This window comes from Myotis nattereri, assembly GCF_964212035.1.
Source record: "Myotis nattereri genome assembly, chromosome: 11".
NCBI classification, from domain to species: domain Eukaryota; kingdom Metazoa; phylum Chordata; class Mammalia; order Chiroptera; family Vespertilionidae; genus Myotis; species Myotis nattereri.
This window is the reverse complement of record NC_138086.1, coordinates 61,448,774-61,475,661: the sequence shown is the minus strand read 5'-3', so window position 1 is coordinate 61,475,661 and position 26,888 is coordinate 61,448,774. Positions and strand designations below refer to the sequence as shown.

Here is a 26,888-nt window from a genome sequence, read left to right as displayed (position 1 = left end):
GAAAAAAAGAAACCTCATCACAATATTCAACAAAATCTCTGATTAAAGATGTAACTATAGTCCTAGCTGGCTTGGCTCAGTGGATACAGCGTCGGCCTGCTGACCAAAGGGTCCCAGTTTGATCCTGGTCAAGGGCACAAGCCCCAATTTCGGGCTCAATCCCCAGTGGGGGGGCATGCAGGAAGCAGCCAATCAATGATTCTCATCATTGATGTTTCTGTCTCTCTCTCTCCCTCTCTGAAATCAATAAAAAATATATTTTTTAAAAAATGTGACTATAAAGATGATTCAGTGAAAATTTAAAAGAATATCCATGGGGTGGAGGCAGGAGTGGGCTGGAGGGGATCAAGGGGGGGAAAAGGAGACATATGTAATACTTTCAACAATAACGAAAAAAAGAGAGAATATCCATATAAATTCAATTTCAGGATATAAAAGGTATTTTTAAACGAGACACAAAATCTAGAAGACAAAGAATGACAAGAGTTGACCACAGCCCTGACCGGTTTGACTCAGTGGATAGAGTCAGCCTGCGGACTCAAGGGTCCCAGGTTCGATTGTAGTCAAGGGCATGTACCTTGGTTGCGGGCACATCCCCAGTAGGGAGTGTGCATGAGGCAGCTGATCAATGTTTCTCATTGATGTTTCTAACTATCCCTCTCCCTTCCGCTGTAAAAAAATCAATAAAATATATTAAAAAAAAAAGTTTACCACATAAAAAATAAATTAAAAAAAATCCTCACCTGAGGATATCTTTGATTTTTAGAGAAATAATGACGTGAGAAACATCGATGGGTTGACTCCGTATGTGCCCAACTGGGGCCCCTTCTCAAGCTCCAAGTCCCCCTCCCACCCTGTGGGAATAGAGTGAAGGCCACCTGTAGGCAGACAGACCTTGGGAGCCTGGCCAGTTTCTTGGTCAGGGAGAATCTGCTTTTGAATGTGAGCCCAAATCATAAACAACCGCAGAGAAACAGCTTGTATTGTGATTTCAATTCGAGCCTCTTGCATGAATTTTGTGTATTAGGCCTTGTGTTAAATAGCACCCAGCTGCCCCATACACACCTGTCCTAATAAAACCGTCTCTCACGGTTTTCTGGGTTACTTCTTTGGAACCCACAATTTTGGGCAACTTTCTTTCTGAAGCAGAGCACCCCCCCTCCCTTTTCCTAAGTTCCAACAGCTCTTCTTTTGGCTTTTGTAACTTGTTCCCTGAGCCCAGGCAGCCCAGTTGGCTCACTTTTACCTTTGTGACTTTCTAAATAAACATTTGCTTGTAAAAATGAGAACATTTTGATTGCTAAATATAAGACACTGTTCTGAGTGCCTCACATGTACACATTTCATTTTTTTTTTATATTTTATTGATTTTTTTACAGAGAGGGAGATAGTTAGAAACATCGATGAAAGAGAAACATCGATCAGCTGCCTCCTGCACATCTCCTTCTGGGGATGTGCCCGCAACCCAGGTACATGCCCTTGACTGGAATCGAACCCGGGACCTTTCAGTCTGCAGGCCTATGCTCTATCCAGAGCCAAACCGGTTTCGGCCACATTTCATTTTTATAAAAACCCACAACGTATCTATTTTATAGATGAAGAACTGAGGCATAGAGAGGTGAAGAGACTATGCTACACTGCTGGTTTTGAAGATGGAAAGGGCCAGGAACCAAGGAAAGCAGACGGCCTCGATAAACAAAAACAAGGAAATAGACTTTGCCATTAGTCTCCTTGGAAGGAACCAGCCCTGTTACCTTGACTTTAGTCCAGTGAGATAGATTTTGGACCTCTGACTTCTAGACTGTGAAGCTCCTAAGTTTATGTTGTTTTAAGCAAGTTAAGTTTGCGGCAATTTTTTCACAGCACCAATAAGAAACTAATACAGCATAAAGAAGGATATTTTTTTCTTTTTAAAATTGAGGTACAGTAGGTCCTCGGGTTACATCGGAGATCTGTTCCTACGGCGCCATGTAACTCGATTTTCGCTGTAAGTTGGAACCCACCTACATAAGCACCTACGTCACTCACGTGGAGCACATACACAGCAGTAATGAAGTGAAACAGTAAAAAAAATTTAAAAGATAATTCCTGACCTTTATTGTGGTAAATAAAGCACATATGTACATACGTCGAAATGATGGAACTTTTTTTTTTTATAATGGGAGATGGCAACGTAACCACGAAACTACATGCATCAAATCCGAGGTAATCCAAGGACTGCCTGTATAGGTGCTCTCCCTCCCCAGAGCACACCCTTCCCTTTCTTTCCTCCCTCCCTCAGGTGAGTAACCATTACCTTCCTCTCTTCCAAACTCTAAGGGCCCTTCCTTTGCCTCTATAACTTGTTCCTAAGCCCATTTCTTTAACAAATTGATTCTTCTACCTGTGATTTTATAAAATGTTCTTATAAAAAATTGAGGTGTAATTGACATTGTTAGTTTCAGCTATACAACATAGTCCAATGTTTGCATGTTACAAAATGACTTCATTCTCTATGTGGATTTTGGACATGAGTAAACATAGATAGATCTAACACAACCAGATCAATCCTATCAAAAGGCTCGTTTTTCAGATGGAATTTTAACAAACTATATTTTAAGTATTAAAATTTCACATGAAACTAATTTTCATCTTCCCACACACGAAAAAAACCCTCACATTTTTGTGGAGCCACACGTCTGTGGGTGTTTCTACATTCATGATAAAGGCAATCAGATTAAGAAAAAGTCTAATCACAAAGGAATATAAAACTATTTATTAACCACTGTTTACCAGTATTTACAATAAAGTAAACAATATACAGTTGGGTAACATTCTGTTTACTACAAAGCTATTGTTTTTCCTGGCTTTTGTTGAACCAGGACCCCAAATACTGAGACTGAGCCTACATGTAAAGATGGAGTTGGAGTAAAGAGAAAACATGCAGACCAAGAGTTTAGATTACAAAAAGTCTGTTCGTCCATTTATTCTAGCAGGTCCCAAATTGCCAAGGTCTCTAACAATCTGATTAGGTATCCATGAATAAAGTCTTACACATTCCATGACCCTATTTTTTTAGTCAATATAGCATAGGGATTTAAACTTCTTATAAAGGAACACTTTATGAGGTGGAACCTTTAAATAAGTGTTGCTTACCTAATTAAAACACATCAGGGTTTGCCTACTTTTCTCATTTGGGTGAGGAGGTTATTGGCAGTGATAAAATTTTCCTTTCAGGGGTTTTGCAAATAAACCTTCATTTATGATTGTAGATATGGATTCTGATATGTCTACTTTAAATTGTCCAATTTACACTGCTTACATTATATTTAAACTGTCCAATTAATTAATTATAAATTATCTAATTTCAAAGGTTAAAAGCTTCAGGAGAAATTTCAATTTAACTTCAAATGATTTTTTTTCTTAGGTTGCTGAAAATGATGGCAGTTCAGAAACATGAGCTTATCTATGGTTGTGAAATGGTTTTGTTTTGGTAAAAAAAAAAAAAAAAAAGGGAAAACCATTTACATATGTATACACACCTACCGCTCCCGCTCCCCCCCCCACCCCCCCCAATAAACAAAAAACCCACAATGATCCTTAGGCACATACAAATTCTGACTGAGTAATGACTATGGAGATTTCCCTCAACATTTAGAAAAGCTTCTCTAATGCAGAGGAAAAAATACAACATGGTATCAAATGTTCTTTTCTGATAAAGGAAGCAACTACAGAAAGCTTTTGTTCAAAGTAACCAGTGCTATAGATGCAACCCCCCCAACAACTCCCCAGCACTACTTTAAAACAAACATATCAAACTTGATTTTCATTATAATGTAGTTCTTTCTTCACACTAATAAATCAAAAAAAAAAAAAAAACAACTAAGACCCAGATTTTATATATATGTATAAATATATATAAAAAGCAATGCAAACAATTATTGGGCTTCGTCTTCGGGACAAGAATGCCAAGTTAGTCTTTCTTCATAGAAAGCAATTACAATTTGAGGACACTTCATATTTGCCTCTTTTGCCAGCACCAAATCAGCCTCATCTGAATCTTTCCTGTTGTGAGGGGAAAAAAAAAAATTTTAGTTAAAAGTCTAAACCCTTTCTGTCAAATGAGAATTGCTCAATATATCGTAATTTAATTAGATTATTTAACAATTCAGGAGGATTATGAGGTACTTGTGCCAGGGTTCCAATAAAATTTCATTTTATAAAGCAGATTAGTTTGCTAATCTTTACTTTGAAATATCATTAGCAAAAGTAAGTAGAATCATTCCTTCAGCAGATAATTATTCTCTATCTAATGATAAAAACTATAAAACCCTTTCTACATAAAGCCTCACAGGAAAAAAAAAAGCCCATTGCCCTGACTGGGTAGCTCAGTTGGTCAGAGCATCGTTCCAATATGTTAAGGTTGCAGGTTTGATCCCCAGGCAGGGCACCTATTAAGAATCAACCAATGAATGCATAAATAAGTGGAACAACAAATCAATGTCATCCCCCCGCCCCCGGCCCCTCATTATCTGTCAAAAAAAAAAAAAAAAAAAAAAAAGCCCATCTATTTGTACTTTATATATAACAGTAATCACCCACACACTTACCATTTCATAAGAAACATTAACTCTCCACTGCTGTCTGTGGCACCAATTATTCGTTCAGGATCAAGACCTCTGGCAAAGCCTCTTGGTTTATCAGCCTGTTTAGAAGTTAAATGATTATTTGCATTTATGTTTCCACCCAGCAAATTAATATTAACTTCCAATTTGTTTTTGTGACATATAACTTTTAATTCAAAACACATCATAATTTCTATTAACCTAACCTTACATGCAGAAAAAAAAAAATCTGGATGTCTAAAAGTATTCTGAACCAGAAATTAAAAAAACAGACAAACCAATACCTTTATTTCTGATAACTTTAATCATTTAATAATTACAAATCCTTAAAGTTAACATTTCAAATCACTTCCAGGAATTAGCCTAAATTACCTATATTCATGAAGCACATACAAAAATAGAAACATCAAAATAGTAAAATCCATAAAACTCAAGATTAATCAGTATTGTAATTAATCTGAATAGTAAGAAATCTTATAAAATAAAATACTTCCTATAAACTAGTGATTCTCAAAGTGTTGTCTGAGGGTTCTTGGGAATCCCTGAGACCTTTAGGGTGTCCATTTATCCATAAGGTCCCCTCTTTTCATGTACTTGTAACTTCAGATTGCCTTCGCATGCCTCCACCAATCATAACACAGCAAACCAAATATAGAACTGTCTACTATTAAGCCACACATTAAAAGTATTTGCAAAAATGTAAAATATGCTTCACATTTAAAGTTATTTTTTCATGAATAGTTACGAACATACAATAGATTTTGTCATTCTTAAATGAATATATAAATACTTTAGAAGTTTCTATTTTAATCCCTACTATAGTTATTTATAGGTATAACCCATATAAACAAAAGTTCTTTGGGATCCTTAATAATTTTCTGGAGACCAAAGTTTAAGAGCTGCTTAGATCAATAAATCCTTTCACTCCATCCAGACTTTTACATCAATATCCCAGACTCTGAAGTCAGATGCCTAGGTTACTTTTATCTAGAAGACTGCTTGGCACAATGTAAGGGCTAAACATGGAAATTCACTACTGTAATTAAACAGTGCTTCTGCAGAGCACGTGGTTGACTTTTAAATTACATACAGTAGTCCCCATTTATTCACTCACGAAAATATGTTCAAGACCCAGTGGGTAGTACTAAACCCTACACATGTTTTCTCCTACACATACTTACCTACAGTAAACTTTAATTTATAAATTAGGCACAGTAAGAGATTAACTAGTAATAAAAAAATCGTAACATTGTAGAAGTTATATAAATGTAGTCTCTCAAAATATCTTATTGTACTGTACTCACCCTTCTAGTGATGATGTGAGATGGTAAAATGCCTACATGACGAGATGAATGATGTAGGCATTATGATGTAGCATTAAGCTACTAATGAATGACCTTCTGATGATATGTCAGAAGGAGGATCATCTGGCTCCAGGTGATCCTGGATCATTGAGCCATGACAATGTTGATGGTTGGATGTCAGGAGCAGAAAATGTTGGTTGGAGAAATTTAGTATTTTTGGAACTCAGTTGACCACAGGTAACTGAAACCTCGGATATAAGGGGACTAATATATACTGATTCTTCACATTGTCACTTTTTTGTTTTGACTGCTAAAGTATCCAGAACCAAATCGATAGCTAATCTGTTTCTCCTCTGTAAAATGGGGACAATACCTATAATCTTAATAGAGATGTCACGAGCATTTAATGGATTATCTGTAAAGTATATGGCATCTAGTTCAAATGATCAAATTTAAAATATAAAGATCTTATCAAGAAGTCTGTATTGTACATTTAGTCCCCAAGCCTAAATACTAATTAAGAACAAAGACCCTTTCCCAAATTACCATGCCCAGTACAAAGGGCAAATATAATTTGTTTTGAAGTTGAAAGTAAGCAGAGTTGTGATTTGCCTAAAGCCACAGACACCAGTTAACAAAGATTAGAGCATGTAGTGAATACTAAACCAACTGCTTCAATTCATGCCAATAAAAAAAAAAGTTATTATCAAAGATTATGTTAAAATCAAAGTATCATTTGGCATTACTTTGATAATGGAAACATCACATACCAAAGTACTTTCTTGTGGTCAAAGCTGTGATGGTCAAACAATCAGGATGAGCTATGTGGATTGTTTTCAAGGACTGCTAGTCTTGGATCATAGGAACCAGATCCACGAGTCTACCCAAAATTACACTAGCACAATTTAAATTAAGCCTTTAAAAAAGGCGTTTCAATCATATTTTAAAAGCATTAAAGTCTTTAAAAGTATCCTAAACATCAAGCCATCAACCTTTTACAAAAAGCCAGTTTGGTGGGCAATATTTTATACTTACAGCATCTCTTTTCTTCTTTGATTTGCTATCATCAGATTCACTGTCAGATAAAGACTTTCTTTTTGTACCATCTTTTTCTTTACCAGCTTTTTGAGAATTAAGAAACGCTTCAATTAACTCTGGACAATCTAAATTTTCTTCAGGTTCCCAAGTATTGTCAGCACTGCATTCAGTTAAAAAAAAGTTCATTCGATTAAACATGGTTTATCACCGTCATCCAGGTTCACTTAATATATATCTGAAAAGTCCTCTGTGCTAACCACTTGTTCCCTATCCCTCAACATTCTTTTAACACAATGTGATCATACTTCCCTTATGTCTTCTTTCACAGTTCCTATCCAAGGGGGCAATCTGCTATATTACCCCAGGTTAACAAAGCCTGATTCTAGCAGGATAACTGGAGCTAATATTTTTCCAAATTATGAAAACCCACTTAAAAATGTGAATTCCTAATTCCCACTGTAAATGCCTTTACACAGATAGAATGAAACTAATCATTTTAGAGATGCTGGGAAAGGTGCTATTAACGTCTGGTTTCAACTTGATTTGCTGATTCAGACTTCAAAATTGGCAAACCTAAATTAGAGGGTGAAGGAGGACAAAAGAGCTGAAGTGGAGCCTCCGTCCTGTAGTGTTTTCATTCCAGCCTTCTGTATTACCTGACACAAAATACCACACACAGGTTCTCAATCATACTTAGTAGCCTTCCGTTTGGGGAGAAAGGGAAGAGTTAGCTTCCTAACATTTAATGGGTGGGACACAGAGTTTTTAATATGCCAGGAGGTTAAAAAACAAATAATAAAAACCAACTCTCTACCATATGAAGGTTATCAATTTGGGTTAAATCAAACTGGTTAAATCTAATTCAAAAATAGTTCAGGCTTATTTGCTTGGTTCAGTTATTTATAGGAAAATTTTCTAGGGGTACATTATGAACTTATGATAAAAACTTGAATTCAACTAAGGGTACTGAGAAGATAAAATAGGAAAACTTAAACCTTCCATTCATTTCATACTTCCCAAACTGCTAGGAGGTTGCTTTAAAATGTGAATGGTGGAGATAGATTACAGATAGTTGAAGCCTAATAATCTATCATACTCATCTCCATCATGCTCAGAAAAATTTTTGTAGATTTCTACCTATCCATTATTAATAGTTGTTGCCCATGGAGCCTCACTGTTTTTGTGGTATAAGACAGAAGAGAATTCAAGCACATTAGCACGCGATAAACATTAAGAATGAAATTTCTGCATGCAAGCTATTCACAAGACAACTACTATAAGCAGTTATGAGAACAACTAGTAACAAGGATCATGAGGAACCAGGGAGTTTAAAAAAATGTCCAGGCTCCACTTCTTTTTTTTTTTTTTTTTTAAATTAAGTGAATGATGTTTTTTCTGTTCTTTTTTAAAAATATATTTCTTTATTGATTTCAGAGAGGAAGGAAGAGGGAGAGATAGAAACATCAATGATAAGAATCATTGATTGACTGCCTCCTGCACGCTGCCTACTGGGGATCAAGCCTGCAACTCAGGCATGTGCCCTTGGCCGGAATCGGACCTGGGACCCTTCAGTCCGCAGGCCAACGCTCTATCCACTGAGCCAAACCAGCTAGGGCCAGACTCTACTTCTTATAGAGATTTAGGATACAGTAAGAACTGGATCATAACCAGCACTTCTGTTTAATACCCACTGGTCTACACTATAGACCAGCCGTAGGCAAACTATGGCCCGCGGGCCAGATCCGGCCCGTTTGAAATGAATAAAACTAAAAAAAAAAAACAAAAAAAACCCAAAAAAAACCCGTACCCTTTTTTGTAATGATGTTTACTTTGATTTTATATTAGTTCACACAAACACTCCATCCATGCTTTTGTTCCGGCCCTCCGGTCCAGTTTAAGAACCCATTGTGGCCCTCGAGTCAAAAAGTTTGCCCACCCCTGCTATACACCCTCCATGTTTGTTAGTAACCTCCTCATGCAAGGAAGTGATGTAGATTGGGTATTCTAATTAATTAGTACAATAGCAACATTGAAATGCATTACACAGCCTTGGCCCATGTGGTCCAATGGTTGGGCATCATTCTGTGCACTGAAAGGTTGCTGGAATGGAGTAGGGGGCTTGCAGGAGGCAGCTGATCAAGGGCTTGCTCTCATAGCACTGTTTCTCACTTCCTCTCCTTTCCTCTCTAAAAAATCAATTTACCCCGAATTAAAGGAATTCTAAAAATTTAAAGAAACCTATGGGAAAACTGATAAAAGATCTCAGGTTGAAAACAAGTTTTAAAAGCCGCTTAAGTGCACTTAAACATAAAAGGGATTCACTCACTCTGTGAATCCTTTCCACTTCAGGAAATACTCCACCTTCCCATTCACTACACGTCGGTCCAATACTTTTTCCACTACAAATTCTTCAGGCTCTGCCTCTTCAACTTTTTTACTCTTTCCATTCTGTTTCTTTCCCATTTTTTGCTAAAACAAAACAAATAAACAAAGAAAAAAAGAATTAAAAAAATATCTTGTTTTTTGGGTACATTTTAAAGGCTAAATTAATTGCTTATATTATTGTTGAATTTGACACCTAAATTTTTACTTCTATATCCCAGGGTAGACACTTCCTGGGGGAAAAAAACTCAAAAAACCAACAGATACTAATATAAAAAGAAGTATGTAATTAAGCTGATTTCGCTTAAACCTATTACCACCTTTCAATTAAATAATACAATAAAAAACACTGTGTGGAAAATACTGTTATCTTTTCCTCGTCTATTTCTACGTCATCTACAAGATTGTGTTTACTAGTTTTCACTCAGTTTAACCACACAGCCACTAGATGGTATTAGGAGATTAGACAGAGAAGAGATAAGTAGTAGTGACAGACCTTAGTAAGTGAACCAGTGAAATCATATCCCCCACACTCTCAGACACCCTTTGCCAATTCAAACACCAATGTTAAAAGCCTCAGCAATATAGAAAAAGGTTAACTGCAATGAAAACATGGTTCAGAATCCTAGTATCAGTCACAGGGTGAATTAAGGAGACCATGACTAGATTAAAAAGGACAAGATTATTTTCCCATAATCTCTATTGATAATATATATTATTGAACAACTGGAACAAAGCTATAAATGCTGTCATTTCAAGATGTCAACATGCTGGATCAGTTTAATTGTCGGGGGAAAAAAAAGAATCCTTCTTGGTTACTCCAAAGTTTAAATTGGGCCATGGCTAGGTGGCCCAGTTAGTTGGTGTGTTGCACCATACACCAAAAGGTTTCAGGTTCAATACGTGGTCGGGGCAAGTATAGGAGGCAACCAATCAATGTTTCTCTCTCTCTAAAATCAATAAAAACATATCCCTGCGGGTGAGGATTTAAAAAAAAAGTCTAAATTGGTAGCCAACAAAATTCACTTTTAGCTTAGTTTTCTTTTTTCAAAGTATAACACTTAATAGAGAAGCAGGAAACCAAGCCCAAATCACTGTTTTCTAATAATTTAAACAGATTTGTTATAAGAGGACTGAAAATGAGTAAACTTTTAAAACTCCACATAACTAGTCCGGCCGGTGGCTCCGTGGCTGAACGTGGACCTATGAACTAGGAGGCCACAGTTCCATTCCCGGTCAGGGCACATGCCCAGGTTACCGGCTTGATTCCCCAGTGCAGTGCGTGCAGGAGGCAGCCGATCAATGATTCTCTCTCATCATTGATGTTTCTCTCCCTCTCCCCCACTTTCTTCCTCTCTGAAATCAATAAAAATATATTTTAAAAAACGTAAAAGCAGAAAAAGACAACAGAATACCAGAAGATTGTAAAAGAACATTTAAACTATGTAGTTATTTAGAGGTACACACACATATTACTTGGACGCTGCACCCAATCAGATAATTTTCTGCTTCTGTGCAGTACAAGGAAGGTAAGCATGGCAGTGGGACGAATGAAGAAAAACTGGGTGTGAACAAAAGCATATTAGACACTAATCATAAATGACAAACAAAATAGGTCCATGAGGATAAGAGATGTACAGAATAAAGATGACAAAAAAGAAACACTGGAAATGAAAAGGATAAACCCTCAGGCTAGATAAAATTATTTAATAAAGATAAAAAAAGTTGTGTACAAAATCAATTTAATCCTATATAATAAGAAGCTAATATGCAAATCGACTGAATGGTGGAAGGACCGGTCGCTATGACGTGCACTGACCACCAGGGGCAGACGCTAAATGCAGGAGCTGACCCGTGGTGGTCAGTGAGCTCCCACAGGGGGAGCAATGCGAAGCCAGAAGCCTGGTTCACACAGTGGCAGTGGCAGGAGCCTCTCCCGCCTCCGTATTAGCGCTAAGGATGTCCGACTGCCGGCTTAGCAGGGAGGGGGTCTAAGTTACCAGTTGGACATCCCTTGAGGACTCCCAGACTTCGAGAGGGTACAAGCTGGGCTGAGGGACTGCCACAATCTCCCTTCCCCACCCCCAAGCCGGCCCCCAGTGCAAGAATTTTGTGCACAGGGCCTCTAGTTTTAATATAAGCACCTACTTGCTTTCTGTATTTATATTCATCCTCAAAGTACCAAGCATAGTTAGCTCCTTTCCCATCCAATATTTGGACATAGGTGACCATAAAGCCAATTCAATCACATACACTTTGGCTTACTGATTATGGAATTTGAAAGTTCAATTCTGAAGGGGCACAGAAGATGCTTTGTGCTTTTTCCACTGATGGCTTTGATGAGAATCATTTGCACTATCGGCTCACCAGACACGTTTTATATTTCATATTTCCCAGGATAGTTCATTTACATGTGCACTCTAATGATGACACAAATTATAAATCACCAACTTGCCCTTTCGTGTATAATTCAAGAAGAAAATGTACAAACCAAAACCAAATGTTTTGCTTTATTTAGATGTCAATACCTTTATATACTTAAGATTATTATTAATGCAGTGTGTCAGAATTAAATACTGTGGAAATCATAACTTTGAATTTCACGATTCTCATGTGAATAGCCCAGTCTTTTAAACTTATAACTTGACCGAATGTACAATGTCTTTACACATTTGTAGAACTTTAAATGAAGCGTAAGAATAAAACTTTGGCTTTAAGAAACAGGAGAGAAAAACGTTATCTGCTCATATGCTCCATTCTTCTCTCCTTACAGGATAGATGTGCAGTTTGGGTCGTTTTGTATATTAAAAAGAATGGGCAGTGATTCAAATTTAAGGCCCTTGTGTATTTTAGAGTAAGTCTGAGATAAGACAAAGTGCCCAAAGTATTTGAAAGAATCAATGAGTCTTGACCCAGTCTAACTGGGTATCTGTTCTTTAATCTGGGCAATACTGCAAATACTTGATTTCTCTAGAATTCAGTACACAGTGAGTTAGGTAATATGACAATCAACAAAGGCTTTCCTGCTTTGTCCATACTTGTAGTCTTCCATGTTACATACATTTGTGCACTTTTATTTCAAGATAAAAATCTAGTCATTAACATTCATACTGGGCTATACTCAAGTTTAGGCTCCCTTAACTTAATCAAAATATTAGGCCAAATCAATAATCATCTCCATGTAATGAGTTCGTTTTTGCAGCTAATTCTTCCCATAACACTGGGGGGAGAGGGCACTGGGGAATAGAAATGGATGTAAATTTCTCAACCACTGAAATGCAAAGTTATAATTTTCAGAGGGAAAATTTGAGTTAGATCCTTACGTATTTTAGGTTTTTATTAACTTACCAATGTAGTTTTATTGGAGGCCATTTTTTATTGCAGACTCCAAGAGCTATTACTAGAAAAATGCATGACAGTTAAAAGGAAGTTTGCATGACACAAAAAGGTAGCTAAACACAAGTGTCGTTTGGACCCCCCCCCGCCCCCATGTATACAAACCCACTGAGCAGCAATGTGAACTGCTGCGTAAGTTATTAGTAACGTATTCCTGGGAGTGTATCAGTATTCCAACCGAGTGCTCTAGAAACCTCATGGGGACACCGGTACTAAGACAGCTTTGCAGGGCAAAAAACTGCAGACATCCCCCCCCCCCCCGCCCCAACACAAATCTCATTTACACCACACTCAGTATTTAAGGATGGCCAAATATTTTGGTTCAACATCAGACCCAATTACCCGATCAAAATGATAAAGTGCCGTGAATTTTCCCTCGAGGCCTCCTTCCTAACAGTTCTAAGGGTCGCCTAGGTAACCCTAACTTGGTTTCTTCTTGGAAACCTTCCCTCTTTCCAGTCACTCGTTAAAAAAACTAAATGGAAAACACACCACGATGCTTCAGTACCGTTTGGTGCCGCTTGAAAACAAACCCGCTCCGAGGCACCTCCGTCCGCCCCTCGAGCCCCGGGTCCTCGCCGCCGCAGGAAGCCAGGCTCCCGGCCCCGCCCCCGCCCCCACTCGGGAGCTCGGGCCTCGTGGTCAGCGCATCCGCGGGGAGAAACAAAGGCCACGGCGCGGGGGCTCAAGGGCATTGCGCCACGGGGCCCGCGCCTCCCCCGCCCGCCCGCGGCGGCCACGTAACGGAGCGCCGGCCGCAGCCGGAGAACGCGCCGCCCTCCCCATAAGAGGCCCCCGTCGCGACCACGCCGGGGAGGGGGAGGGGGCCTCCCGTTTGGATCGGCGATGGGGGAGGGGAGAGATAAATGCGCTTTGTCTCAAAATTAGGCGGCTGTCGCCGGTCCTCTGCCCTCTCAAGGAATCTCATCCCCACGACCGACGCCGGCCCCGCGCCAGGCCCGCGGCGGGGTCTCCCCTCGCCTCTGCGCTCCTCACCCCCACAACCCGCCTCGGGGTCGGGTGGGGACTGGCTGGGAGCTGGGGACCGGCTGAGGGGGGGGGTCCCCAAGACGCATCTTAAGCACCACCTCCGTGCGACCGCTGGAGAGACAGACACCGACTTCACCGCCTCCGAGCAGCTCCGCGTCCCGAGGCTCCGGCTCCTCCGACGTCTCCGGCCCTGCGCGCCTTCGGCTCCAGCCACTAACGAGGGGGAGGGGGCCGGGGAAACGCGCGCGGGGCTGCGCCGCGAGAGGGATTGGCGCCGCCCAACGCTAGGCGACCGCGAGGGGCGGGGCTGGCGGGCGCGCGCCGGGGAGGGGGCGGGGCCGCGGGCCGCGCGGTGCCCGACGGGAGTCGCAGCCCAGGCCCAGGCCCAGGGGGAGGGTGCTGGCCGCAGCGGCGCTCACGGTTCGCGGGGCGGTGCCAGGGGGTCCTGGGAGGGGCGGGAGAGGGAAGGAGGGGCGAGGGCGAGGACCAAGGCCTTCAGGGCGGGGACGTTTCGGCTGCGCTGCGGCGGCGCTGGCGCCAAAACCGGACTCCGCCCACTTCCTCGCTCTGGGGGTGGGTATCTCCCGGTGCCGGGAGGTGGGTGGTGAAGGGGGGGCGGGATCGGGAACGACGAAGGGTGCCCTTCGGCCCCCGAGACTGGACCCCGCAGATCCTCCTGGCCAGGGTCAGGTTGGCGGAGCGCGCAGTGTAACGTGTTGGGTAGAAGCGGCTTCGGGTGCACCCGGAAGGGGCCGAGTCAGCCCTCGGCGCCGGGGGAAGGGAGGGGGGAAGGGGAAGAGCTGCGGGAGGCGACGCAGATTTCCCCGGGGCAGCAGGCCAGGAGGGAGCCCTGTCCGAGGCTGTGCTGAGCGAGGGGGCCTCGGGGCTGCGGATCGAGCTCCACCCGACAGCTTTAGTCTCCAAGGGCGCGACCGTTTCTCACCTGCCCTGCGCTCAGGCGGGGGCTGAACCCGGTTCCAGCGGGAGAACTGCGCCGCCGCGAGCCTCCGGCAATTCACGGAGCCGGCTTACGCCAGTGACGCCCCGCGCTCCCCGGGGCGGGGAGGAGGGCGGAGTACACCTTCAGCGTAAGGAGGGCGTGGAGGGTTCCCGCCATTGGCGGCAGTTAGGGCGTTCACGCAGCGCCCTGACGTAGGGACGCGTCGGTGGGAGGGAAGGTTCTAGAAAAGCGGCGGCCGCGGCTGGAGCGGCATTAGCAGCGGCGCCGGCTCAGCGTGCGGACGTGCCTCTAGCCTTGTTGTTTCTCCAGCGGCGGCAGTTCTCACTACAGCGCCAGGACGAGTCCGGTTCGCGTGCGACCGCGGAGATCTCTCTCATCTCGCTCGGCTGCGGGAAATCGGGCTGAAGCGACTGAGTCCGCGATGGAGGTAACGGGTTTGAAATCAATGAGTTCTTGGAGAGGGCATGGCGCGGCCGTTGGCGCCTTTGTGGAAGCCGGCCCCCCCCACCCCCCCGTCTCGCGGGAGAGCGGCCGCGGAACTGGGCCACTCCAGAAGCGGTTGGTCCCGGGACACGGCCGCAGAGGGGCCCTTGGCCGAGGCCTGTGTGCAGCACGTTCCCCACCCTTCAGCCTCCCGGCGCCATTTCCCTTGGCTGCGGGTGGGGGATGGGGATCGCCCACATGGCGGACGCAGCCCCGCTTTAGGGAAAGTAAGGCGTGGAGGCGGGAGGTGCTGCGGCCCCGTTACCGCAGGCGGGCGTGGGGGCCCCGCGAGCGAGCGCCCCGGCGGGTCCGGGGCCCCCCGGAGCGAGGCTGCGGCGCCTCCCCTCCCCCTCCCCCAGGAACCGGATTTGGCGGCCGCCATTTTCATTCCTCTCCGTCCTCGCCGCGTTTTTCTTTTTAACTGTCCGAATGCGATTACGTGGCCTCCCTTACCAAAGAATAGAAGGAGGCCACTGTTTTCCTTCCTCCCCGGGCCGGTTTCGTGCGGTTTTGAGGCGGGTGCCGAGTGTTTCGGGCGCCGGCTCTGTGAAAGTGCTGCGCACCTCGTTAGAGGCGCGCTCCCTTCCTCTCGATGAAATGGCGCCATTGCGTTCAGAGCCACAGCGAAGGGCGGGCGGGCGGGCGGGGGGGGCGCTGGTCGCACCGCTGGACAGCCTCGCGGTAAAGCGCTGATCCCAGTTTTAAGGCGACCCAAAGCACAAAGGAAACGTTTTGTTTTGCAGTGCTTATTTCTCTGAGTAACGGTTTTTCTGTTCTGGTCTGCGGTGACTAAAAAGTCAGTTTTGCAACCAACTTTACAATTAGAAATGAAACCAAAATTAGGACCCATCAGATTAGTGCCCGTTATGGGTTAGCTGTGGGGAAGGTTATACCTGGGGGCGTATTCATTTTTGAAAACTTTTTTTTTCTGAAGGCCTCCCTTTGAATTGTATTTTTCGTAGTCTAAAAAATATTTGTACCTGTAAAGTTATTCTTTACTGGTTAAGACCATGCATTCTTGTAAGTAATCGGAAGTGAAATAGAAATGATTATCCTTCAGACTTTTTTTAAAAACACGGCTCAGTCCTTCAGTGCGTGTATTGCTGTAGATAGGTTTTTGGCTGTGCCGCTATGTGTTTGAACTTTGTCACTTGCTTTTTTCATTTATGTTTGCAATCATGGTTGATCATTACATTGATAAGTATAAGGTCTCAAGCGAAGCGGGGGGAGGTCTACCTGGGCATTTTCTTTGACCCTATGCTCCCTTGTAAAATAAATTTGTAATCGATAGTGGACATCAGGTAAGTTTGGAGAAAACTGAGGTAAGTAACAAGCTTTTGCTTTTGTTAATCATTTGAAAAAATTGTATATGCACTTTTAATCTCAGTAATTTACTTGGGGTTTAAAACACCTGTTTTTCTGACAATACTGTGTTTAGCAAGTAAAATCAGCTTTAAGAATTCATATACCAATATGCAAAGTAATCACTTTAATATATTAACATTTAAATGTATTAGGAGCTAATTTGATAATTGGTTAATCTTGAAATTTTTTTTCAGATTCCTGAAAGCAGTTAACAGTAAAAAATAAAATGTCTGACTTGCTTATCAGTGTATTTTTTGTTAATGGGATAATGTCACGCGCTCAGGGAGAAGTCTGCATGTAACTGGGTTGAGTTATAATGCTATTTGGGAATAAAATTTCCTGTTGTATCGAAAGTCACATTAATTTGATCTTTTATATTGCACATTCATAGCAGTTAGTCATGGACAGCAGAACTAATTTTTAAAAAAATGTATTCACCTGAAAACCAAATGACCTCCAATCCATACTTTTCAGCTCCAAATTCAGGACTGATAAAAACAGCTAGTTATTTGCTTGCTGGTTTGTGGGAATTAAGAGATTTCATCCCAGGCTTTTATCCTTTCTGCTTGTAAAATTATAGAAACTCATGTTGTATAGCTTGTCAGATGTCCAATAATAAGTTCAATATGCTTGAGCTTTCTGTGTGTTTTTTCCCCAGTAGTAGTAGTCAGTGCTCATTTAAATATTTTTATGTTAAAATTTTAGGAAAGAAGTTATTACAGTGAATGTATTTTACTGACTTAATAATGGTTGTTAGCCCTGTATTCAGCTTGTTTCTGAATTGTCAATTTAAATACCAGAAATTGGAGTGCCCACGAAATCATGGTTATTACTTTTTAAGATATAAACAATCTTTAGTTGGTCATGAAAATCAGTCCGTGTTGGTCAGAGAGTGAATTTTAAAGATATTTTGCTGCATATATTGAACATTTAAATTTTTACCCTAATCGAAAGTAGTTGGTAAATGGGGAAAGGATTTTTTCTTATTGCAATACATTAAATCCCCACTAGAGGGAGCAAATGAAAAAAAGAAACACTTAAAACTAAATCCTAAATGGTAAAAACTGAGTATTTAATGTTAAATTCTGTTCTAGGATATAGGGATGAATGCAAATTCTGATGAGAATTGCTTAACTCTTGAATGACCAGGGAATAGATTTGCTCCTTTCTCTTCAGAAAGTATTTTAAGTGGTACTGAATGTATGAGAATTAATGTCAAGTAAGTTTAAATGAAGCATATGACTTTGAAACGTGTAGTACCTCTGACGAAATTTTTTGGTGTAACACAACTAAATATACAGTTTAACATATGGTTTAAATTTGATGTAAGTTTTTTTTTTCCCTCCAGAAAACTTTAGAAACTGTTCCTTTGGAGAGGAAAAAGGTACTCTGCCAGCAGGTCACCTTCTATTTAAGAATTTAAATTCCTGCATACAAAGAGAAAATGTAAATAAAAATTGAAATGGTGTTTTCCTTTGCAGAGAGAAAAGGAACAGTTCCGTAAACTCTTTATTGGTGGCTTGAGCTTTGAAACCACAGAAGAAAGTTTGAGGAATTACTATGAGCAATGGGGGAAACTTACAGACTGTGTGGTACGTTCAATACATATAATTGCCTTTACATACTAGTCCTTCAACTGTTGGGCTGATTTGTTTAACCCTTTGAGTGCCAACCGATATCCTAGGAACTATGCTAAAATTGCCAAGGCATTTTTGCTGATTTTACAGCAGTTTAGGATAAAAGTCAGGAGCAGCGCAATCACCCTCTCCGGCACTCTAGGGGTTAAAATACTGAGTGAATCCTGGAGAAAATAACTCAGATCTAGGTTCTTAATTTAAAAATGCTCTTAATTGAACAGGTAACTAGATCAAATGCTGGTTTCCCTTTGGTTTTAAAGGTAATGAGAGATCCTGCAAGCAAAAGATCAAGAGGATTTGGTTTTGTAACTTTTTCATCCATGGCTGAGGTTGATGCCGCCATGGCTGCAAGACCTCATTCAATTGATGGAAGAGTGGTTGAGCCAAAACGTGCTGTTGCAAGAGAGGTGAGCATAGCATAACTTCGTGCAATAAATGTGAAGAAAATTTTGTCCTACCGAAGACAAAAATGTAAATTTTGAAAGAACTTAATTCTTTTTATCCAGCTCAATTTAAGCTATGGTGGTTTCCCTGGAGTAGCTTATTTCCTAGATGAGTTTCTTATTCATAAGCTGTTGCTTTACCTGGTATTTTATCATAGGATAGAAACAATTTATGGTAGTATCAGAGATGCTTTCAATCATGTTTAGTTTCTGTGGTCATGAATTGACTCCCCCTACCTTCTGCTACAGGAATCTGGAAAGCCAGGGGCTCATGTAACTGTGAAGAAGCTGTTTGTTGGTGGGATTAAAGAAGATACTGAGGAACATCATCTTAGAGATTACTTTGAAGAATATGGAAAAATTGATACCATTGAGATAATTACTGATAGGCAGTCTGGAAAGAAGAGAGGTTTTGGATTTGTTACTTTTGATGACCATGATCCTGTGGATAAGATTGTGTGTAAGTGTATAAGATTGTGTATAAGCACTAGATGTATGCCCCTTTTATAGATTAAGTTTTGGATATGTTAATACCTATATCTTTATTAAAAGGCAAACTTTAAAGTAAGTTATAATTTATAGAATGCTGATTTAAGTTTGAATTTTCCCTTCCAGTGCAGAAATACCATACCATCAATGGTCATAATGCAGAAGTAAGAAAGGCTTTGTCTAGACAAGAAATGCAGGAAGTTCAAAGTTCTAGAAGTGGAAGAGGAGGTACCTTTTAGTTACATTTTTTTCTTTTAAAGATTTCTTTGTGTAAGTGCTTGTTACTAATTAGGGCACTTATTGTAGGCAACTTTGGTTTTGGAGACTCTCGAGGTGGTGGTGGAAATTTTGGACCAGGACCAGGAAGTAACTTTAGAGGAGGATCTGGTAAGTTTTAAGTTCTAAATATTGAAGGAGAATTGATTGGAAAAGTGTGACTCATATTTGATTAGAATAATGAAATCAGCTTAATTTTAAGATGATATTCTTAACTTTTTATAAGTAGATGGGATATTCTGATTTGGCTAGGTAAGAGATAGTTCAGACATAATCTTAAAGCTTTTAGAGGAGGATCTGGTAAGTTTTAAGTTCTAAATATTGAAGGAGAATTGATTGGAAAAGTGTGACTCATATTTGATTAGAATAATGAAATCAGCTTAATTTTAAGATGATATTCTTAACTTTTTATAAGTAGATGGGATATTCTGATTTGGCTAGGTAAGAGATAGTTCAGACATAATCTTAAAGCTAATAAAGGACAATTACAGAAATCCCTTTGTGGTCTTTAAGACCATTTAAAATGGCTTTAGAACCACCTTAAAAAACTACCAAATAACCCTGAATAGTGAGTGGAAATATAGAAACTTTACCTGTGGGCTTAAAAACGTTTATATCTTTGTTAATTGTTTTTTTATTTAGACTTGAAGTAATTATCTGAATAGAATAATGTGGACCCCATTAAATGTCATTCTTGTGTAAATAAATGGAACCTCTTAAATTGAGGTTTGCCAAGTCCAAGCCTGCAAATCAGGCAGTTATCTTGACAGTGAGGTTTAATGAATTACACTTCGGTGTGTTTATTTTGAAGAATAAAGTACTGATACCAATGTTCAGCATAAAGGAAGATGGTTCCTAATCATCCATAGGTAATAATAGAGAATATGGAGGAAAGGAAGATAAACTGAATAGGGTATATTAATCATAATTTTTTTCTCCCCTAACAGATGGCTATGGAAGTGGTCGTGGATTTGGGGATGGCTATAATGGGTATGGAGGAGGGCCTGGAGGTCAGTTTCTTAAACATATTGATTTATGGGGCTTAAAAAGATTAAATCATCCTGTGTGTCCAGTTTAATATATACATGAGGTTTTTCTGTGTCTTCCATTTTACCTTTGATGAAAAGCTTTAAGTGATGGTGGTTTTAGTCATTTGGTTTTTCCTGTAATTCACACCTTAGCTTTTGTATAGCTGAAGGAAAGAGTATACTAGTGGTATAGGGTGTTAAGATCATTTGGGTGAATTTTAAATGAGAATTTAAAGATGCCATCCTGTTTCTCAAGCAAAAGAATTGGACATAGATGTGATACTTTATGTATTGATTCCCTGAAAAAGTATAGGGCATTAGATATGACTATTATCAACATGTAAGGGGAATATATGTAATAGCAATGATGTTGCTTTAATTCTTAATAAGATTAGTCCCCCAGGATAACTTCCCAAATGTCACCAAAGGAACATTTCTAAAATACACAAGGGTGCTGTTGGCTTCAGCTAAGGTTATGAGCCACTGTTACATATCAAGTGATATATTAGATGTTTTGTTGGAATACAGAAAAGGTTGACACCTGCTGGCAAATTCCTAGTAAAGACATTTCAAAATGAGCTAGCAAAAGACCGATTTTGTCACAAATTACACATAACTAAATTATACCTACATATTTCCAACTTTGCTTTGAAATCCAAATTAATTGCCCATTAGTTTGCTAATTTCTGATACCCCCCATTTCTACTCAGGTGAAGGGTGTAGTGAGCATATTATTAGGAAACACAAATCTGAGTTGGGAACTTTGAATCTTTTGGACCACTTAAGGTGATGGGGGTGGCTCTTGTTTTCTTAGCTTACACCTCATCTACCCTTAGAAACATTAACACAAAATACAAGGTATCTTAAAGAGAACCATTAATACCTTTAATTTCAGGGAAGAGCAGTGACACTAATAGGTATTTGTCTCTAACGGTTTTGTCAAGTTGGTTGTGGGTGTGTACTTCCCACCCCCAGATGTTTAACAGGGATACTTTGTTCTGCCCTTGAGGCTGTTCTAGAAGAGATTTCATAGAACAAATATATTACTTACAAAAAACATGTTTTGGAAAGCTGGAAGTGGGTTTGATAAGACAGTTCAAATGGCATTGAAAATATTAAGTAATTACTTAAAGGCTTATTTTATAATAGGTGGCAATTTTGGAGGTAGCCCTGGTTATGGAGGAGGAAGAGGAGGATATGGTGGTGGAGGACCTGGATATGGCAACCAGGGTGGGGGCTACGGAGGTGGTTATGACAACTATGGAGGAGGTAATAAATTCACCTGCAACCTTTATGTGGGAATTTGAAGTGGAATTAATGACTTTTCTTTCATTTCAATGTTGTCAATAGTTGCCTTAAAATTGTAGAATTATAGATAGGTGTTTTGCATCTATTCTGATTTGCTTTTTTGGGAGATTTGTTGTAAATACTTGGCATGTATCACTGTTTAATGTTTGTTAATTTGAGGGTCATTATGCACAACTTGAATTTAAACTTTTTTTACAGGAAATTACGGAAGTGGAAATTACAATGATTTTGGAAATTATAACCAGCAACCATCTAACTATGGTCCAATGAAGAGTGGAAATTTTGGTGGTAGCAGGAACATGGGGGGACCATATGGTGGAGGTAATTTGTTACATTCTTTAAGTCATTTTGTGGGGTTAAAGGGAAGGATTAGTCTGACATGATTTGAATGGCAAAGATAACATGCTCATGGTTTATAGCCGGGGATGGGGAACTTTTTTCTGCCAAGAGCCATTAGGATACTTATATAACATTCGAGGACAATACAAAATTATCAACTTAAAAAGTAGCCTGCTATATTTGGCCAAACATTCAGTTTACTCCCCTAATGCCTTGCAGGGCCAGATCAAATGATTTTGAGGGTTGGAAGTTCCCCACCCCTGGTTTAAAAGGCCACTGAAATTCCCAGAAATAATTCAGTTGTAACTTCAGCTTGGATTTGGTGTGATGGATGGTGGGATGTTAAGTAGCGTAAAATACAGGATGGGGCAAAAGGAGGTTTACAATTCATAGGGAAAATAATACAAGAATAAATACTGTTTAATGTATTCACAACTGTAACCCCACTTGTACTCCACCCTGTATTTACAAGTTGGGAAAGGAGGTTAGAAATTTTGTGAGGGGGGGGTTGTTTTTTTTCCCTTGGCTGATTATATAGGAGCCAAATAAAATTGCCAAGCACATAGCTAAGTGTTTTAAATTTGTATGCGTTGTCTCTTAAATGTTAACTTAGTAAGTTAATCATAAATCTTTATTCAAGTTTTTATGTAGCAGGGCCAAATGGATTTCTTATGCCTCTCAGTATTTTTTTAAATACACCTTCCTTACTGGCTCCAAATGATAACCCTCTAAAAGAGTAGGTTCAGTCATACCTGGATAATTTACTTTGGAGATAATTAGAAACAATGGGTTCTGACATGTTTTAAAGCCCATATATAAATACAAGGTAGGATTAATTATTATGCTGATTATGGGAAAGGAAGTAAGTTTCCTTTGTCCTGTTCTAGGAAACTATGGTCCTGGAGGAAGTGGAGGAAGTGGGGGCTATGGAGGGAGAAGCCGATATTGAGCTTCTTCCTATTTGCCATGGGTAAGTAGCTTTTGAGTTTTACATTATTACTGTCTTGGGGAGACCTAGCTGTCAGGAGTAAAAGCTTTTTAGGATCATGTTATCTTTCCTTAAAACCTGGTTAGATGGATAATTTCATAACCTATTTTTTTTTTACTCTTTACTTCTGTTGAAACAGGCTTCACTGTATAAATAGGAGAGGATGAGAGCCCAGAGGTAACAGAACAGCTTCAGGTTATCGAATAACAATGTTAAGGAAACTCTTATCTCAGTCATGCATAAGTATGCAGTGATATGGCAGAAGACACCAGAGCAGATGCAGAGAGCCATTTTGTGAATGGATTGGATTATTTAATAACATTACCTTACTGTGGAGGAAGGATTGTAAAAAAAAAAATGCCTTTGAGACAGTTTCTTAGCTTTTTAATTGTTGTTTATTTCTAGTGGTCTTTGTAAGAGTGTAGAAGCATTCCTTCTTTGATAATGTTAAATTTGTAAGTTTCAGGTGACATGTGAAACCTTTTTTAAGATTTTTCTCAAAGTTTTGAAAAGCTATTAGCCAGGATCATGGTGTAATAAGACATAACGTTTTTCCTTTAAAAAAATTTAAGTGCGTGTGTAGAGTTAAGAAGCTGTTGTACATTTATGATTTAATAAAATAATTCTAAAGGAAATTGTGTAATTATAGACTTTTTATTTTAAATAAGTTAAGGAGTGGGTAGTATAACTAAGGTCCATTGCAAAGCTGTTGTTATATTTGTGTAAGATAAATGCTGGTCAGATATAAGTGTGTTGTCTTATAAGTGCAATTCATCAGGATTAAATTATCTAGATAACTTAAGGGATATCTCTGCAAGGAGAAACACCTTTTTAGATCTTTTAGATGCTGCTTCTTCAATGCAAGGAAAGGAAATAACCCCAGCGAGGTACTCTTCAGGGATACAGGTCTAGTACAAGAAAACTCTTGGCGGCTACTAAGTTCAGCCAGTCTTAAAAAATTGTGCTGTTTCTACAAAGCTTTTAACTACAGTAGTTTATAAGGATGCCAACGAAAGCTGAGGGTGTAGAGCAAATAGTTCTAAGCTTCAGTTAAACTTCTTTAGGTAAGATCTTATTTACTTTTCCTTTCTTAATTTTCCTCCCCAAAAGATAAAACTAATACTCTTCAATGGTCTTTCAGTATAGTGGTTCTTAGTAGTTTAACATAGCTATAAATTGAGTTTAACAATTTATAAACTCAAGAGAATAATTTCATAAACCCTGTCTTCCAGTCTGTCATTTAAATTATTTTGGTTGTGTTCTCCCCCCCTCCCCTTTTCTTTCTTTCCCATCCCCCTCTCCCTCTATGAAGATTCAGGTGCTTAACATATCATTTTTTTCCCTGCTGGAATTTTAGCATTGATATGAACCATGGACAAGTATATTCTGCTGCCACAAAGACTGTAAAGTGCTTCATTTCAACAGCTGAGGCAAGCCAAGTGATTAATAAAGCTTTTCTTGGTTCCTTCAGTGGTGTTGGTAGTAAAATGGTAGGTAAAAGTTAGGCTGCAAGCTCAATAAACCATGAAATTTCCCATCCTTAACATCCACGTGTATTCACATTTCTTGGATCAAGCATTTTGAGTGAACTGGGGTTTTTATTAAAACATTTTGCTTTATTCGATAGGGTTCTAGTTTTACATGCTTATCAGGACTAGGCTAAGGAGATAGGTAGGGCTAAATGGTTGAATCAGATAATAGTTTATATTTACAGTGTCTGTCTACATTATGAATCCTGTATGCATTTAATACTAAATACTGGGGTATGAATGTTGTAATTCTTTCCCAATTCCCTATCTTATAGGCGAGATATAGGTTCGCTGCTGAAATTCATTTCTTAAATGTCATCAGAGTTTGATTGCCTGGCTTTATTGCCTTTTCAGGAAAGTGATAATCAGGGCATATTCTGCTGTATGCACCAGTGAGTCTTCTTTGAACCTAAGACCACCACAGAAGTTATTTAGGTTCTTTGGACAAACATGATAAACTTCTTCAGATACTTTTTTTTTCCTTTGGCAGGAAGGTGTCTTGCTGCAGGTAACTAATGAAGAAGTGGTCAACCACAGAGTCTTCGAGAAATAAGAAATTCTGTACCATCTGAAAGTAGTTGTTGGTGCCTTCATTTTAAAAAGCACTCTTTAAGATTAAAGGCAAATGTTTTCTGATAAAATACAAACTTCATTTAGTATAGGTTCTTAATATAAAACAATTACAAGTTGAGTATTGTTTGTAAAAATAACATCAAATCAGCCAGAGAGAGAAATGTATCATGTTTTAAATTAGGTTTTGTGAGTAGACAGATTAAAGTTCTATTTTAAATATAAAGTTTTATAAAATAAATACTTTTGTATCCAAATACTTGGTGTAATGTTTACACATAAAATGTGTGAATCTTGTTCTATAAACATTCAGTTGTCTAAAGAATTGCCATCCTTTAGGTTTTTAAAGCAGTTTCACAAAACTGTACATATTGCCATTTTTTTTAATAGACATGAGAAAACCATTGTGGACATTATTGGCTGTCCCTAATAAAAATGCCATTCTTTTATACACTATATTCAGCGTTGGAATGCTGCTATAGTTTTCTGGCTTTACCATGTGCGTTCAACATCCCTGGTGCCGTTTTAAAAATGTATTACAGGCTTTTAAACAGAGTGGTCCAAATTAAGTGGTTATGCAAAGCACCAAGATACAAAATTTGTCGTTCTAGTTTCTTAAAGTGGTATTGCATTTTACAGCGAGTATTGGGTAGCTGTCTTTAAAGGATTTAAGTATTGTGGATAAAATTTAGTGACTTCAGTATTTACCTAAAATAACAAAAAGCATAAAAACATGAAATACCAAGGCTGCCTCATTTTCTTTGGTTTTGATAATATGAAGTATCAGGTAAGTCAAACTAAGGATGGCTAACGAAAGCTGTTTTTGTTTCAAATAACTATTCAAGTAAACTGTTGAATACTCAGCTTCACATTAGGAAAATAACTTTGAAGGTTTCAGAAGTCTCTAGCTTGACAACTAAGTTGGACTTTGAGGTATAAATGAAGTCAGAAACCTTAAAACACCCAACCCTTAACCAACAGATATGCACTGTTTTGGATCAGTGGGTAGAGCATCAGACCACAGACTAAAGGGTTACAGGTTCAATTCTGGTCAAGGGCATGTACCTGGGTTGCAGGCTTGATCCCGGCCCCAAGCAGGGCCGAACTACAGGAGGCAATGAGTCATTTTTCTCTCCCCTCGCACTCTAAAAATCAATGGGAAAAATACCCTCTGGTGAGGATTTTAAAGTGTTAATATCTAATAAACTAAATGAAGTGGCTATTGAAACAATTTCCCTTCTAAAAGGAAGGTAACTTCGGGGCAGTACTTTAAACCTTTTTCGTCGGCATACCAAAAGTATTGTGCGTAGGACAAAAATAGGCATAAGAAACAATGCTGCACAAAGACCAATAAACTTGTGATCTGGGTATTTACAAGTTAACAATTTGAAAGTAATTTACCTGATCCTGGTTGAAGGTCAAAATCGCAGTGGTGACAACTGGGAAGTTTCATCCAAATGGCATGACAGGGCTGGCAAGCTGGTTTTGGCCATTTTCCCTCAGCAATCCCAAGAACAAATAATCAAAATAGGGCCGATGCTACTAAGTCACACTGTTGTGTATTCTGATGGTTGCATAGTTTACTCATGATTACTGAGGAGCAAGCATGATTAGAGGCTGGCTCCCACATGGATCTTTAGATCTTAATGTGAGATTTTCAATAACCCAGTTTGGTTTAGGAATGCAAGTCAAGTTGCCCTCTAAAAATTATTCTAACAATTAGTATTTGTACTAAGTGTTTAATGTTTAAATTCAGTA

At 39.6% G+C, this 26,888-nt stretch overlaps 2 protein-coding genes across 19 annotated transcripts; one reads left to right on the top strand and one right to left on the bottom strand.

Annotated features, from left to right (window-relative positions):
* Positions 1–2,732: 2,732 nt before the first annotated feature.
* CBX3 (chromobox 3) lies at positions 2,733–14,743 on the bottom strand. 4 transcript variants are annotated; one of them, XM_081102823.1, is made up of 6 exons: positions 14,658–14,743; positions 12,677–12,728; positions 9,273–9,415; positions 6,944–7,106; positions 4,590–4,684; positions 2,733–4,044 (listed from the first exon to the last, which is right to left on the bottom strand). In XM_081102823.1, exons 2-6 carry the CDS (start codon positions 12,698–12,700, stop codon positions 3,918–3,920), a joined length of 552 nt encoding a protein of 183 aa, XP_080958949.1. In that variant the 5' UTR covers positions 12,701–12,728; positions 14,658–14,743; the 3' UTR covers positions 2,733–3,917. The 4 variants fall into 4 exon arrangements, with proteins under 4 accessions (XP_080958949.1, XP_080958947.1, XP_080958950.1 ...); XM_081102821.1 differs by lacking the exon at positions 14,658–14,743 and adding an exon at positions 13,813–13,949; XM_081102824.1 differs by lacking the exon at positions 14,658–14,743 and adding an exon at positions 13,813–13,919 and having other exon boundaries at positions 12,677–12,722.
* On the top strand, positions 14,174–25,586 carry HNRNPA2B1 (heterogeneous nuclear ribonucleoprotein A2/B1). Of its 15 annotated transcripts, none has more exons than XR_013996618.1 (14): positions 14,883–15,102; positions 17,872–17,907; positions 18,005–18,115; positions 18,421–18,567; positions 18,853–19,063; positions 19,219–19,320; positions 19,399–19,479; positions 20,316–20,378; positions 21,546–21,665; positions 21,903–22,025; positions 22,931–23,013; positions 23,867–24,095; positions 24,389–24,461; positions 25,051–25,586. XR_013996618.1 is itself a non-coding variant. In XM_081102819.1 (12 exons), the coding sequence occupies exons 2-11, from the start codon at positions 15,097–15,099 to the stop codon at positions 22,990–22,992; spliced, it is 1,026 nt and encodes a 341-aa protein (XP_080958945.1). In that variant the 5' UTR covers positions 14,174–14,287; positions 14,985–15,096; the 3' UTR covers positions 22,993–23,013; positions 23,171–23,671. The 15 variants fall into 15 exon arrangements, 6 of the variants coding, with proteins under 6 accessions (XP_080958945.1, XP_080958941.1, XP_080958942.1 ...); XR_013996619.1 differs by having other exon boundaries at positions 24,389–24,521; XR_013996616.1 differs by lacking the exon at positions 23,867–24,095.
* Positions 25,587–26,888: the final 1,302 nt, after the last annotated feature.

Bases quoted from the DNA above. Each gene is read 5' to 3' on its own strand.
- HNRNPA2B1 (XM_081102818.1), top strand. The intron at 19,064-19,218 runs GTAAGTGTATAA...TTTCCCTTCCAG, and splicing joins TCCTGTGGATAAGATTGTGT to TGCAGAAATACCATACCATC. The intron at 22,026-22,930 runs GTAATTTGTTAC...GTCCTGTTCTAG, and splicing joins GGGGGGACCATATGGTGGAG to GAAACTATGGTCCTGGAGGA.
- CBX3 (XM_081102823.1), bottom strand. From the start codon at position 12,700: ATGGCCTCCAATAAAACTACATTG. The intron at 7,107-9,272 runs GTGAGTGAATCC...AACTGAATGCAG, and splicing joins AAGTGGAAAGGATTCACAGA to TGCTGACAATACTTGGGAAC. The intron at 4,045-4,589 runs GTAAGTGTGTGG...CCCTCACAACAG, and splicing joins TTAATGTTTCTTATGAAATG to GAAAGATTCAGATGAGGCTG.